The sequence below is a fragment of the Cryptotermes secundus genome, unplaced genomic scaffold (assembly GCF_002891405.2).
Source record: "Cryptotermes secundus unplaced genomic scaffold, Csec_1.0 scaffold322, whole genome shotgun sequence".
Taxonomy (NCBI): domain Eukaryota; kingdom Metazoa; phylum Arthropoda; class Insecta; order Blattodea; family Kalotermitidae; genus Cryptotermes; species Cryptotermes secundus.
This window is the reverse complement of record NW_019740657.1, coordinates 646,008-661,731: the sequence shown is the minus strand read 5'-3', so window position 1 is coordinate 661,731 and position 15,724 is coordinate 646,008. Positions and strand designations below refer to the sequence as shown.

At 45.2% G+C, this 15,724-nt stretch overlaps 1 protein-coding gene across 3 annotated transcripts in view; it reads left to right on the top strand.

The window, feature by feature from the left end:
• The window catches only part of LOC111872450, a 735,500-nt gene that overhangs the window by 165,622 nt on the left and 554,154 nt on the right, over nucleotides 1–15,724 (top strand). For all 3 annotated transcript variants that reach the window (XM_023866385.2, XM_023866386.2, XM_023866384.2), the window contains exon 3: nucleotides 9,389–13,488. In XM_023866385.2, coding sequence (XP_023722153.1) covers nucleotides 10,327–13,488 — 3,162 coding nt within the window. In that variant the 5' untranslated portion in view covers nucleotides 9,389–10,326. The remainder of the gene's footprint in view (nucleotides 1–9,388; nucleotides 13,489–15,724) is intronic.

Sequence of the window (15,724 nt, the reverse complement as noted above, 5' to 3'; positions counted from 1 at the left end):
AAAAATCACAGCATGTAATAAAGAATAAACAAGCTATTTAATCAGTGCATTGGCTGAGAATAAAATACAAGCATATGAAACACGCTAACTGGAATAAAATAAAACGAATAAAATTCGACAATTAATTTCTTACAATAGGTAAAAGTTCGCGTCACATCTTTCACCTTGTGACGGCACACCGGTTGCGGAACACTGGTATATGGTACTGGAATGTGTAGTGCCATGTTCTGATGCGCCCACATTTCACCACGACTTTCCCTTTATCCTACTTCACTTCATTTTACTTCCTTTTCGGATGATTTCTCCTATACCTTCACTTCGCCTTATTTAGTGTTTCCCTAACCCTTTTCCTAAAATTGCTTGATTTACAGTAGAGAGTCCCTAAAACATCTGCAGGCAGGTGGTTCCAGAGTTGGATGGTCCCATTTACAAAGGAATATTTTCCGATATCCGTCTTCTGCTTTCTGCTCCTAATTTTCCTATCATGACCGACCCTGCTCAGCTAGCATGGTAGATTACAAAATCTACGGCCTTCCAAGTCCGTTCTCCCGCGTATGCTTTGAAGAGAGCATATATGCGACCTGTCTCTCTGCGATGTGTTGAGGTTTCCTAGTTCGAATCATTTCTATGTGTGCAAATTTAGCCGCTATGTTTTGGACCCGGTCTAGTGCATTTATCTGTCCCTTCCTGTAGGGCTCCCAGCACGCAGCCCCGTATTCAAGAATCTGACGCACTAGTGATGTGTAGGCTAAACTTCTAGTGTTACTACAAGGGCTAGATAAAAAGTAGTGGCAACACCTCTATAGTGCTGAAATGACTTTATTACCTGAGGCAGACACACTTACATTCCTTGAATATAATCGCCCCCCCCATGTGTACCACCTTCTGACAAATTTGTGGAAGGCGTCGTACACCATCAGCGCGTCCACGTCTGTTGATGTCCAGCAGTGACCACCCTACAGCACGAATAATCTCCTCTCTTGTGTTGTAACGTGTTTCTCGCAGTGGTTCTTTCATTTTGGCAAAGAGATCAGAATCGCACGGACTCATATCGGGTGAGTATGGCGGATTTTGCAGTATCTCCCATTGCCAGCGGTAAAGGAAATCCTTGACAGCGTCAGCAGTATGAGCCCTTGCATTGTCATGAAGGATGATAGGGTTCGTTGCCAACAAATGTCGTCGCTTTCTCCTGAGTGCTGGACGTAGATGATTGCAGTAGTAGCCAGCGTTTACTGTCTGCCGTTGAGGTACAGTGTGGTGCAGTATCACTCCATCAGTGTCATATGCCACAATGAACATCGCCTTCACGTTACTCTGTGTAGGGCGCACTTTCTTTGGACGAGGAGAGCCAGGATGCTTCCATTCATTTGATTGTCGTTTCAAGTGCGAGCCCAAGTTTCGTCCAGAGTGACGATCCTTCCAAGGAAGTCGTCACCTTCCTTCTGGTACCGGTCCAACAAGTCCTGTGCAATTGCATAACGTTGCCATTGTTGCATCTCGGGCATTGTATGGGGTACCCAAAGCACTGCAATTTTGCGTTATCCAAGAATATCGTGCAGAATGTGGAGCACAGTTTTGTGACATACGCCTACCTCAGCAGCTAACTCCCGCGCAGCCCATCGACGATCGACATCCAGCAAAGAAGCAAGAAGCTGAATGGTGTGGTTGTCAACATGGAGTCGTCCTGAATGGCATCCCTCCCTTCACGGAACAGTTTCACCCACGGTGCCACTGTGCGATATGGCAAAGCAGCATCACCATGTGCTTCTCGCAGTCCCTGATAACAGTTTTGTGCACTACGACCTCATGCAACTTCAATTTTTATCCAGGAGCGTTGTTCTTCTTTTGTAAACATGTTATTAGGGTGCTTGAACTGGGCTCCTGCACTTCAAGACGATGCACAATGCAACTCAATGGAACACAGCTAGAGCCACTCACTGCACTACTTCAACTGAACTTCTGCTATCAGCTACAGACGACGCTAGTGCCACCTGACACACACCTTTAATGTTACAGCAGTGTTGCCTCTACATTTATCCAATCCTTGTATTTCCCTTTCTAAGAATACGCATTGTAAAATGAAGTGCCTTCCAGGCTCTTTTCGCCGTGTAATTAACTTGATCCGCCCAACCTAAATCGCTACGAAAATCATACCCAAGTATTTACAACTGCTGGCTTCCGGAATTACTATGTCCCGTAACGAATAATTTAGTGGTTCCGTCACTCGGGATCTCGTGAAACAAACTGCCTTGCTTTTAGCTGCATTAATTAGCATCGAATTTTCAGCCGCCCACTCCCCCAGCCTGCTCAGATCTGTCTGCAACTTTTCCATTCCGTTATTGTTTATAATTTTCCTATATATTATACAGTCATCTGCGGAAAGTTTAATAGATGAATCGGTATTTCTCCAAATATCATTTACGTACGCGAGGAACAGCAGTGGACCCAGTGCACTTCCTTGCGGTACTCCTGACGTTACTCTGACTTCCTCCGGTAACTGCCCTCCTACTCTAACTCTGTGTACGTACGCGAGGAACTGTAGTGGAAACAGTTCACTTCCTTGCGGTGCTCCTGACGTTACTCTGACTTCCTCCGGTAACTGCCCTCCTACTCTAACTCTGTGTACGTACGCGAGGAACTGTAGTGGAAACAGTTCACTTCCTTGCGGTGCTCCTGACGTTACTCTGACTTCCTCCGGTAACTGCCCTCCTACTCTAACTCTCTGTGTACGTAAGCGAGGACCAGCAGTGGGCCCAGTGCACTTCCTTGCGGTACTCCTGACGTCACTCTGATTTCCTCCGGTAACAGCCCTCCTACTCTAACTCTCTGTGTACGTACGCGAGGAACAGCAGTGGACCCAGTTCACTTCCTTGCGGTGCTCCTGACTTTACTCTGACTCCCTCCGGTAACTGCCCTCCTACTCTAACTCTCTGTGTACGTACGCGAGGAACAGCAGTGGACCCAGTTCACTTCCTTGCGGTGCTCCTGACTTTACTCTGACTCCCTCCGGTAACTGCCCTCCTACTCTAACTCTGTGTGTGCGTACGCAAGGAACAGTAGTGGGCCCAGTGCACTTCCTTGCGGTACTCCTGACGTTACTCTGACTTCCTTCGACTACTCTGACGTAATCTCATTCGATGTATTTTAAATACGTGACATTTCGGAAAATTGATTTGCTTACGTCATCGGGTATAAATGATCCTACTCAGTTGGGCCCGTTAGGAGGAGCTAGTGTCGATCACTACGCCTGTTAGGTTTAACAAACTGTATTCATTTACAATAAAACATTACTTCATATCCCACAAATCGTTAACCTTGACTTGTATTGTAGACTGGACCTATTGTGTATGTGATATATGTCAGTTTGTTGGCCTTGTCCAACTTTTGTTAAAAGAGAACAGAAACATTGAAGACTTATATGAGCCTCTGTGTGTATAGATCCAGGTGTCTTTGACCTCGGCAGTAGTTGGAGGTGAGCGGTCAGATTCACGCCGCCCGAAATATAAGGTACGGCCGTGTAGACAGAGGGCCCCCCCTCCTGTCAGCAGAACTATTTATTAATGTAAAAATGTCGACACTGCGTGTCACTATCCTACTGAAGGATAAGATACACTGGAACAGCAATAATTGCCTCTCAAGAAATATCAGGCGACAGTGTGGTCCTCGTCCTAGCTGATTTTAGGCATGTTCCAGCAGCTAGCCTCTAGCAGGCCAAGTCAGCAGCTCTTAGCAAAATAATAAAGAGGCACAATCGCCCTGCAAATCTAAGTTGCCTCATCTTCCCTTACGATCAAAAGGTTTCGCTTTCTGGTTTCGAGTTAGGTCTCTTCGTCGTAATTCAAAGGAATAATAAATACTACCTGCATCGTACGGCTCGTTGGAATCAACGGGAAATCGCAAATATTGATACAGGAATCTTATCTGTTACGTCTGCTTCTAGAGAAAGCTATTTCCTGATATAAAAATATTGTGGCTTATAGACCCGTTGCTAGGCAACGACCCCGAAACAAACAGGAACAATAGAGGAACTGTTGAAAAATGGCGTTTCCTGTGGTCCTCGCCGCGGCCGTTGCTACGCGACGGTGCAGTGAACACGGCTCTGTAACAGACGTTCAGTTACAACAGAAGAGCTGTGTTTTCTACGTGATCCGTGCCGAGGGATTATAAGTGGGACGAAGTTCACAGCTGAGTCAGTTGAAAGTCAGTTTGTGGAAAGAAAACTAGAAGGTTCGTGTGAAAAAACCGCCAGCTTGGGTGTTAGTCAGTTGTAAGGAAGGCAGATAGTACTAAAGGGAAACTGTGAAGAGAAGACTTTGTTGGTGCGATTGAAGAATCCCCACTGTTAGAAGTCGTTACCTGAGAACGGCTAGTGGAACTGCAGCAGACTGAAAAAGATACAGTATTGTGAGGTTACGAGTCTTGTGGTAAAGTGGTCAGTAAAGCCAATCTCCAACCCAGAATCCCGTCGAGAGTGACTTGATATTCGTGACAATACGAATGTGATTCTGAATTGAGTTATTTAGGCGAAAGGATAAAACCTGGAGAATCGCTGCTAAACCTGCGATTGAACCCATGCATGGGTAGGCGGTGAGGTTGTTGCTGATGTAGAACAGCTGAAAAGCATTACTTACGCCAGTATCCACAGATGGTCTGAAGACGTCCATTTCCTCGGATATAACTCCAGGTAGTCCGTTCAAAGCCAACCGACATTTCGCAGGAACAAGTCGCCTCCATCTTCAGGGTCGAAGAATAAACCAAGCAAGGAATCAGCGTGAAAGTAGCTGACAAGCAGAGCAATCGGCGTCCAGAAATTTCGGATGGTATAATTAGAATGATCAAGTCAAAGAGGATGAGATGGGCAGGAAATGTAGCATGAATTTGACAAAAGAGGAACGCTTATAGGATTTTGGTGGGAACGGCAGAAGGAAAGAGACCACTAGGAAAACCAAGACGTAGGTGAGTGAATAATATTAAAATGGATTTTAGAGAGATAGGAGGGTGTGGTATGGACTGGATTGATGTGGCCAAGGATAGGGACCAGTGGAAGGCTCTTGTGAATTGGGTACTGAACCTTCGGGTTCCATAAAATGTGGGGAAGTTCTTGAGTAGCTGCACAATTGTCACAGTGGCCACGCTGTATAAAGGCGCGTCGACATTACTCGTGCTCGTCGGGAGACTCTTCTGGCTTTTACTTGTCCTCGGAAATCTTCGTCCACACTACTTCAGCTGCTCGCCAGACTTCGGCGCGTGAGGATCCATATATCTACTCGTAGTGTGTATAAGCTGTAGTCGTATTTTAATTTATTGGCTATAGTTTTTAAATTAAATTTTAAAATTTGCTTGTCTCGTGACTTGATATATCGTCCACATTACTCGCGAGCATAGTGATTCACACGAGCACGAGTAATGTGGACGCGCCTTAAGGCATGAAGTGCCTTCGCTCGCTCGAACACTGGGATCGTGGGTTCTAATCTCACTCAAGGCATGGATGTCTGGCTGTGTTTGTGTTATGTAGCGGCCTTGCAACTGCCTGATCCCCGTCCAAGGATTGTCTGAGATTAAGAAACTGAAGTGAAACGAAGCGTTACACGGATGCTCTATGCTCCTAAGTGGGAGCAACAGAAGAAGTGTTATGGAGGTGACTAGTTGAACATCACAATCAGTCCGTTATTTTGTTGTTGAACTGAAATTAGTAGGAGACATATACGGATAGAGGGTGGACACATGCGCTCATAATATTCTTGGACATTGTAACTGCTCATTTAAGTTGGAGGCCCTAATTGTTAGAAAATAAACTTAAAAAATCCGTGGCTTTTAGTCCGCAAGCGAGCTATACCGACCGAGCGACCGCTGCCTGTCGCCGAAGTTAGTGCCAACTTTTGCGGATAGAGGGTGTCGCGTGATCAGCGCAACGAATCCCTACGGCCGTTAATCTCAGTTTTCAAGGCCGGAGCCGCTACTTTTCCATTCAGGTAGCTCCTCAGTTATCCTCACGAGATTGAGTGTACCCCTCCAGACCCACTACTTCTCAGAAAATGTGGTAGCGCGGGGAATAGAACCCGGGACATCTGGATATGTAGCCAGGAACTTTAACCACTAGACCACAGATGCGGAGAAATTGTTAGAGACTGTTGTATTTAAACCGTATGTTATAGGACATCCGGTCTAGAAAACCGAGATTAACGGTCGTGGGGATCCGTTGCGCTGACCACGCGACACCCTCTGTCCGCTAAAGTTGGCACTAACTTCGCCGACAAGCGGCGTTCGGTCGGTCGGTATAGTTCTCTGGCGGACTACAGGCCACTGAGTTTGTTCTTTTGTTATAAGAGAAGGGGAGATAGCCCCATTCTTGCATTTAGAACGTTACTGAAGGCCATTCCTGCTATGTGAACAGGATGTAGCTACTTTTCCTGGAAATTTAGTTAAGCCCGGCACGACGGCACAGCTTTGGAAATTTGATACTTGACATCTCAGTGGAGCGATAGATTATAGGAAGGAAGGCCAGCTACAAACGCTACGACCGTTAGATTATAGGAAGGAAGGCCAGCTACAGACGCTACGACCGTTACATTATATGAAGGAAGGCCAGCTACAAACGCTACGACCGTTAGATTATAGGAAGGAAGGCCAGCTACAGACGCTACGACCGTTACATTATATGAAGGAAGGCCAGCTACAAACGCTACGACCGTTAGATTATAGGAAGGAAGGCCAGCTACAGACGCTACGACCGTTAATTTCATCGAGCTGTCCAGGGAACTGTTGGTGTCTTAAGAGCCAAAATCGTATAGCAGCTTTCGTTGATTGGAAGATGCATTTTTTTATACCAAAGTTTTAAACTAGACCAATAAGGCAGGTTTAGGGGAGGCTCCGTAGAGGGAAGCTGAGAGCTCTGAAGAGTTCACTGAAATAGAGCAAGGAGGTTCCCCAAGGGACAATGATTCCGACTTCCAAAACATTCGGACAAAACCTGCGATCCTCAGAAATGCGAAATTAACGAGCGCCTATACTAAATCATTACAAGATCATGGTGCAAATTTCGACCATAAATTCAACTTAAACTGCCACGAAATGTGTAATGTTATTATAGTGGAACTACAGTTGATGGCATATCAATGCAATCCACCGCCAATGCTGTTTAATAAATCACAGTTCAGTGCCAATCGTTCGCGGTAACATAGTTGGTTGAGGTACAAGCCAGAAGGTCGCGGGTTCGATTCCCGATGAACTCATTGCATCTTTTAATTTACCTAATCCTTCCAGCCGTACTATGACTCTGGGGTTGACTCAGCCTCTAACAGAAATAAGTACCAAGAATCTTCCTGGGAGGCAAAGGATGGCCGGCGTAAGGCTGACAACCTCATCGTCATCTGTGAGCCGATTGTCTAGATTCTAGACTCTAGAAGATGTGGAATCCGAAAATTCTCACAAACCTATGGGCCCTCACGGCCTGTTACAGGGTTAGCTTTACCAGTGCCGGTCATTGTCGTCATTGTGTGCAAGGGTGTGTTTGCTGCAGTGTTTCTACTGCCCTGCTAGAGCAAGGCCCGTTAAGACCCAGGGACAGATCTCTTGTTCCTCCAGACCCAACCCTGAGCTAGCAATCTTGCTACCAGAAGGCAACCCTGCAGAGGTGTAGTCATCACACCCTTGTAACTTCTGGTGCCCAAACAAGTCCTTCAGCCTTCCCTGCTAATCAGTTCAACATCTACGAAGGGCAAAGTCAGTTCTGTAACCAGTGAAATAGGGAGACGCAGAGAAGGGGCAACAAGTGGCTTCCTGCGCGGCGCCCTCCATTCTGACAGAGACGGCAGGGATAAAGCCGTCGCGTGCCTAAGTTTCAGTACGTATCGGGAAACAAGCGTCCACATGTTTCGGAGTAGAGCTCTCGGTAAGGTTTTACTGCACTTCTCTGTATGGACGTCTTCCAGATCTTAAACCTAATTCACATTCTGTGACAGAATACTAACTCCATGTAGCTGAGTACATCTTAAGAAGTCACTACCTGCTCAGCTACTCAAGAATTTCCCAACATTTTATGGAGCCCGAAGGTTCATTACTGGGTTCACAAGAACCCTCCACTGTTCTCTATCCTAAGCCAGATCGACCCATTCCATACCACACCATCCTGTCTCCCTAAGATCCATCTTAATATTGTACAACCACCTACGTCTTGGTCTTCCTAGTGGTCTCTTTTCTTCTGGTCTTCCCACCAATATCCCGCATGCATTCCTCTTCGCCTGCATTCGTGCTACATGCCCTGCCCATCTCATCCTCATTGACTTCATCATTCTATTTATATTTGGCGAAGAGTACAAGTTATGAAGCTCCTCGTTGTGCAGTTTTCTCCAACCTCCCATCACATCTTCTCTTTTATGCCGAAATATTCTTCTCAACACCCTGTTCTCAAAAACCCCCACTCCGTGTTTCTCACTTATTATCAGAGACGAAGATTCACAACCATACAGAACCACAGGCAAAATTACGTAATATTATTAACACTTATAAGAGATAAACAGTACGTTGAATCAAACGACCATTCTGTCGTTCGTGACCGAATGCGTACTTTTATGTAAATGACAGAAATTAATTAAAGTAAAGCTATTCCTGTAACAGGCCGTGAAGGCCCATAGGGTTGTGAGACGTTGAGGGTCCCACATTATCTAGACAGTCGACTCAGAGATGGCGGTAAGGTCATCCTTACGCGCCGGCCGCGCTTTACTCGCCAAGAAAATTATTTAATTAATCAACAATAATGTAATTTCGAGCTTTCGTAAGTACTTTCGCAAAATGCTTACTTTTTTCGACACTAGAGCGACGTCAGCTTCCGAATCAGCTGTCGCACGCCGCGGTGAGTGCTTCTTTTCAGGCGCAGTTTCAACTGGGATAAATGCTTATAGATTTCTACGAGTGTACCTACTCTGGTGGGTCCGTTTAAGGGACCCAACAGAGCAGATGTGTCTCACTGCTTCACCTGAACACTGAAACAGGTTCAGTTTCCCAAACATGTTACATACGTAGAATACGAGACGATGTATGAAGTCCTAATACCCCTGTAAGCCCGCGTCTTAATCCTGACAGTTTACTCATTCAGCATTGGCAGGCAGATTTAACTTCTTGCCAATTTGAATTAGTATCAGCTAGGTTACATGCGTATCTTATTTGCTTGTCATAAGTAAAGAATTCATCGAAATTTTAATTATTCAGTTTACCAAAATTAAGATATCCCCGGAATTACAGAATGTCATTTCTTTTTCCCACATTAGGTACATTTTCTTCTCTTTATCAGTTGTTGGAAGAATAAAGGTGTTAGAATATAATTTATAAATCCTTCTGCGAAGCCGTTCCTCATGACTGTATACTGTATGCATATTCTTGTTTGTTTCAGATCCTGCTAGCCGAGCGAGTGACAACCAGGATGAACGATAAGCCTTATGGAAGAAAGGCTGCATTGTGTGAGTGACGTACAGATGTGCGCGTGTGGATTCGCCGTGAGTTTACGTAAGGGTTCCATATTTTATGCTCGTAGATCAGGTGAATTGTGCTGCGGATCTATAGATCAGCGCCGTCTTCCGCTGTGAACGGAATGAATGAGTTTCAAGTGACCGCTGTTTCGCCTCACTTCTGAAACATGTCGCCGTGTTTGCGACATTTCAGCAGGCACTTCTGTAATAATAAAACACGATGTGGTTTCAGTTATAAGTTGCAGTTAATCCTTCCTGATGTGTTGTTAAAGCTATGGGTCAATTAGTTACTGTGTAGTGATACTCATTGTTAAGGAATTTAAGTCTTCATACCTTGTACTATTGCACTATTACTCGGATACAAGAGTCGGAACCATTCGATGAGATGATTGGGAACCGTTACTAGTTAACTTGAAAATTTGGAAATATTTAAAACAAGATCGTTTGTTATAAGAAAAGAATGTGTCACCATGACCTGAACAAATAACTTCATTAGGGAAGTAATCGGAGTTTGTAGTGGCAAATTCGCGATGTCTATGTCCTACCGAATGGCGTTAGCTGCGGAATGAACCACCAAATTAAAAGGTACAACTACTGCAGGAAAGAACAGAACATTACAATCATAACAGGTATTGTGTGCATTCGTGGGTGACACATTTAACTATCTGGCCGCAAGTGGACGCGCGGCGCACAATAATATTAAATGGTTGGAATGTTGCGGCCAGATGTAGGCTAGCATGAAATCATTTCCACATCGTTTAGCAGCGGCTGGACTTCCAGGACAATGAATATGTTTCGGTGAGTCTTTATATGCATTCATAACTGTTCTAATTAGGTACTGTGGTAAGTGGTGTGTGCTGAAATGCGTGTACCTCAGCAGAGATCCTCTCGCAGTAACACTGCAACAGCAGCTGCTTCCGGTGCTAAAAGATTGTCATCCGTATCAGCTTCCAGCGCTCCAGTGTCACCAGGCAAGAAACGGAAACTGCAGTCTGAGTCACCCTCAAAAACGAAAATTGTCCCTAAAACTGCGGCTGTTGCTGATGCCGTAACATCCAATCAAGATTCAAAAAGAAGACAAGCACTGCCAAATATCAGAAAACAGTTGCATCAGCCGAAGAAGGCTGAAGAAACTCGTGTCACAAAAACATCAAAACCTGATCTCGCTGCAAAGAAATCGCACACGAAAAGCTGTAGCAATGTGCCGTTGGTGGGATTAAAGAAAATAAAAGTCAAAGACGGGAGGGTCACTGTCAAGGAAGTGTTGCTGACGGCAGCAGTAACTAAATCGGAGAAAAAGCTGGCAAAATCTGTGCCGTCAAAGAAACAAGTAAACACGAACATCAACAGCAAGAAAGCGGCTCTTGCAAGCGAATGTTTGTCGGAACCGCCGACCGCTGCAGATCAAGCTCTTAGTGGCGGCAACTGTGAGAAACATCCAGCCGAGGCGGAAAGGCAGCAGCACTCCCTTTCCCAGAAGAAGGCACAATGTAGAAGCACTTCTTCCTCGAAACCGAACACCAAAAAAGGAAAGATTGTTATGAAGAAATGTAAGAGCGCTGCTGTAATTTCGGTTCCTGTTCCTCTTACGCGGACCAAAAAGCTTAAGCAACGACAAAAACTGAAATCAGTTAAGAAAATCTGTCTGAAAAAGTATCCGATCACAAGGCAAGTAATAGTTACACAAATGAAACAGCAAGCAGTAAAGGAGGGAAAGAAACAGATCCCAACTAGAAGGAAACAGGTTACTGACGAAAACAATACAGCAGGTCATGTGACCATTAAGGTAAGCCAATCACCAGCACGCGACAACCAGCTGAGTGGTGGGGCAGATGATTTGGGGCCGAGCAATTGCTTAACATCCGTAACTTTTCAGGCGTCAGAAAAGAGTTCTAAGAAGGCCAGAGATGAGGAAAGTGCAGTCAAAAAGGGCGATAAGAAGAAGGTTGTGAAAAGAAAACCAAAGATGGAAAGTGTAGGGAAAGGAAGTGAAGCAGCGACCGAGAATAAGCCAACTGAAGTGACATCTGAACCTACCAAAGACAAAACCCAAGTGTCGGTCCGAAAGAAGGAAGTCAAGATTTCCAGTGAAGAGGATATTACATCTAAAGTAAAATGCGTGAAGAAGAATTACAAGCCAAAACCTTCTGAAACATTACCTTCAAAACGAAAACTCCCCAAAAAATTAGCAGTTTTAAAACCAGCGAAAGTTTTGCCTGCGAAACTATATAAAATTACACTACCTAAAGTTCCGTCGAACCCTAAAGTTTCTAAGAAACTAAAACACCAGAAGAAGAAGGTGTCCAAAACCGCCATGAGAAATGTATCGACGGACCAGTTTTCAGCAGACACTGTCGTGGAGGCCAGACAAGAAGAGGAGCGGAAACTGCAAAAGGACGGCGACGACTCATCCACGTCGGACGAAATTACGTTAGATTTATTACTCCGTCGCCAGCAACAAATGAAACAGGAGTGCATTGCGAGTGATGAGCCTTCCATTGGGCAGCGGAGTCAGTCTGAAGGAATAGTAAGTGGTCCATCTTCCCCTATCGAGACCGATAACCTTAGTGCTGCCCAAATTATTGAAATCAAACCTTCATTGTCATTGATAACGTCTGTTAAACAGGAAGAACAGATGCCAGACCCCGCCGTTGCTACTTCATCTCCCTCAACAGGCAACACTTCGGACGATGAAGATTTGAAAAGTATAAAAAATCGCATCAAGATTAAGCTAGAAGACAATGCGGAGAGTGACAGAGAGGAAGAAAGGAATGCAAAGAGAAAGTTGGCGGCAGGAAAGGTAAAGAGTGACGACAGTTCTACAACCAGAGGGAAAGGTGGAGAAGTGAATGTAAAGAAAGAACCAAAGGAAGATACAGTAAAATCAGAAAGCAAGAAAAGCGAATCGGACATTAAAGTTACAGATGATAATGATGGGAAGGGAGGAAGGGTTAAGAAATTTCTGGGCGTTAAGCGCTCGAGAGCCGACGGCGGCAAGAGTGGTAGCAGCGGGAGCGACACGGACCGGCGGGCGCGTCGGATGAAGCTTTTCGGTTTCTGGAGCGGCCCCAAACGTCATCGCGTAGCGTCATTGAACGCGCTGGCCAAGGTCCATTGCCTGTACGAGAACGAGACTCGGGGTGCTTTGATTGGCATCTACGGTACCAATGGAGAGAATAGCCAGCGAGCCCCTAAACCATCGCCGTCACCAGAAAACGGCACTGTTACCACTACCAGAACTCTACGTTCAGCACCGGGACTGCGAGGTGTGGGCAAACACTGGGACATGCACAACGCGTCTTCCACATCCTCGTCTGCACCATCGTCTGATGAGAACGAAAGTAACAGTGATTCATATGTGTCGTCTCCTTGCGCACCAACCGCTTCTTACAAAGCGAAAGTGCCAACGGCAGGCTGTAGCATCAAGAAAAAATCGAAACAGGTTAAGAATATGAAGAAGGTTGTTAAACGACGAAGAAACAGATGTGAACTTATGATGGATCTTAAGGATATGGTTGTTCGGAAAAGAATGGCAAGTTTAAACGCATCGGCCATCCTAGCTGCTAGTTACTCCGTGGAGAAACGCGCTGTGAAGAGTGTTAAGGATGACAGCGGGGTGACGGTAGGCACCAACAACGTTCAGGTGAAGAAGAAGTCAAAGAAGCGGCTCGTGACGAAGAAGGTGATAGAGGTTCAGGATGACAGCAGTAGCATCAGCAGCGACATTGAGATTGAAGAATGCGATGTGGAGGGAAGAGGCAGTAGTCGGAGTGTCATTGAGGTGCGGACTACGCCCAGCGGTGGTCAGAAGAGCAACAAGAAAGTAGCTGTTATTGTTAACCAGGACACTGACGTTACCATCACTGGTGTTTACGTCAACAGCACCACGAGGTCAACTCACCACGAAGGGTTCTGCAGCATTGCAGGGATGCAGTACCGTATCTCTTCCACCAGCCACACCCAAACTGAGGCCACTGCTGTGGCCACCGAGACTGTGCTTCACACTTCTACCGCTGCAGAGCACGTGAGTTGACAGATGAAATCCGTGCATGCATGTATTCTTCACTAGAATTGGCGGCTCAGTAGACTTCTTCGTGTAGCAGGTACGAGGGAGAGTCAGCAAACAGGTCACAAATGCAAGTAAGACAGCTGCAATGGATGTAATGGGGTTTCTATCTATATCACTAGGTAGCAGCACAGTCCAGCTTCATGACAGTCTAGGTAGCAGACGTGCATATACATGTTCAGAGGCTGGTTTCAGTAGTCAAAGTGGTGACTGTGCTTGAGGAGTGTTCTACCGAAGAACAGCATCCTGTTGTAATTTTTTTTTAGCAAAAGGACATAATGCAAAGGATATTCATAAATGTTTCTTGTTTACGATGGGAAGTATTTGTCACGTAAATCGGTTCATAACTGGGTCCAGAAGCATGGCAAACGTTCCGCTGATGACGAAAAAGTTGAAACGGAAATGCGGAAGTGACTGAGACAACAGTCAAAAGACTTCTATTTTGCGGGTTTCGACGCACTGGTAAAGCAACGAGACAAGTGTATCAGTGTTGGTGGAGGATATGTTCACATATCACATGTTTTACGTTTTATATCCATTTGTGACCTATTTACTGACTCTCCCTTGTACATTTAACAGAATTCGCATTCACTGAAAGCCAGCGTTCCAGAGTTTTTGTCATCACTGTGTGCAACATGTTTGCTCTCACTTGTTTTGCTTCCTACCAAGCCACTGTACAAGTGGTTGGTGCACTTCTTGACCGCCAGTTCTAGTGAACAACGTGGCTTCACACAACTAAGCATACAGCAGTATCTGCCTCAGCATGGATTCTGATTCCCAGTTGTGGTACGTGTCCTCTGCAAAGCATCGTAAGAGTTCAGAGATCTGTTTTCAGGGACATAACGCCATGTAGTCCGTTGAAAGTGAAGTGACGTTTCGCAGAATCATGTCGGCTCCATCTTTACCGTCGCTGAATAAGCCACGCAAGAAACTATCTGGAAGCGTGAAGAGTTATGCATGATACCTACTTCATGCTAGTTTCTTGGTTAACTTATTCTTAGAACGTGAAGATGGAGGCGACAATTTTGTTCGAAACATGGTTGACATTCAACGGACTACACTCGTCATGTCCCAGAAGACAGACAAAAATCTTCACTCTGAGTCTCTTTTCTTCACTTAATGTCGGAAAAGAAATTTCACACCCATACAAAACTACAGGCAGAATTATAGTTCTGTATATTTTAATCAGATTTGCTGAGTTTCTTAACGTTCACAATCCGACATTCAGAAGAACACAAAGTACCGGAAATGGGATGCGTTTCCGGCCTCAGAGGAAGGGGTGTACCTGTATATTTCAGTTTCTATGTTTTTAGGAGTCATGACCGCTCAGTTGGTATAGCGACCGGCTACGGGCTGGACGGCCACGGTTCAATCCCCGGCAAGGGCAAGATTTTTCTCTCCTACATACCATCCAGACCGACTCCGGGGCCCACTCAGTCTCATATCCAATGGGTGCCCCATCTAGTGCCGAGGTCAAGAATGGTGGAGCTATACTTCCACTACCCCATATGTCTTCATGCCATAACAATTAATTAGGCACAGGGACAAATTTACCGAACATTTTTAGGTAGCCTGTTCCTAATGTAACGGTAGCAAGCACTGCCTCAATCTTGTCTGCTCATAAATAACATTTTCGTCTGTTTCTGTCTTTCCCAAATATTTGAACTCTGACACATTCTCAGGTTGTTCATGTTCAACTTCGAAGGGGTTTCTCTGTATTTACTTCTAGGCCCGTTTTCTTACTGGTGTAAAATAGAGCTTGTGTGTTTTTTCTGCATGCTATTTGTGTTATCTCCAAACCCATTTACAGCATCAGCATGAGGTGGCCCTTTCACTTTCAGTTCCACCTGGGTTTTCTGGACCTTCGTAATAAGCAAACTTGAAAAGTAATTGCTATCCTGAGCCAGATCAATCCAGTCCATACCACCCCATTCTGTCTCTTCTACAATCCATTTCGTACGTTCCTCCCATCTACATCTAGATCTTCAGAGTGGTCTCTTTCCTTCTGGCGTTCCCACCAAAATTCTATAGCTTATCTCCAATTCGTGCTATATTCCCTGCCTGTCGCACCGTCCTTGGCTTTATCATTCTAGTAATACTTATCGAAAAGTACATGTTATGAAGCTCATCATTATGTAATTTCCTCCAATCTCATGCCACGTCATACCTCTTCGGTACAAATATTTTCCTCAGA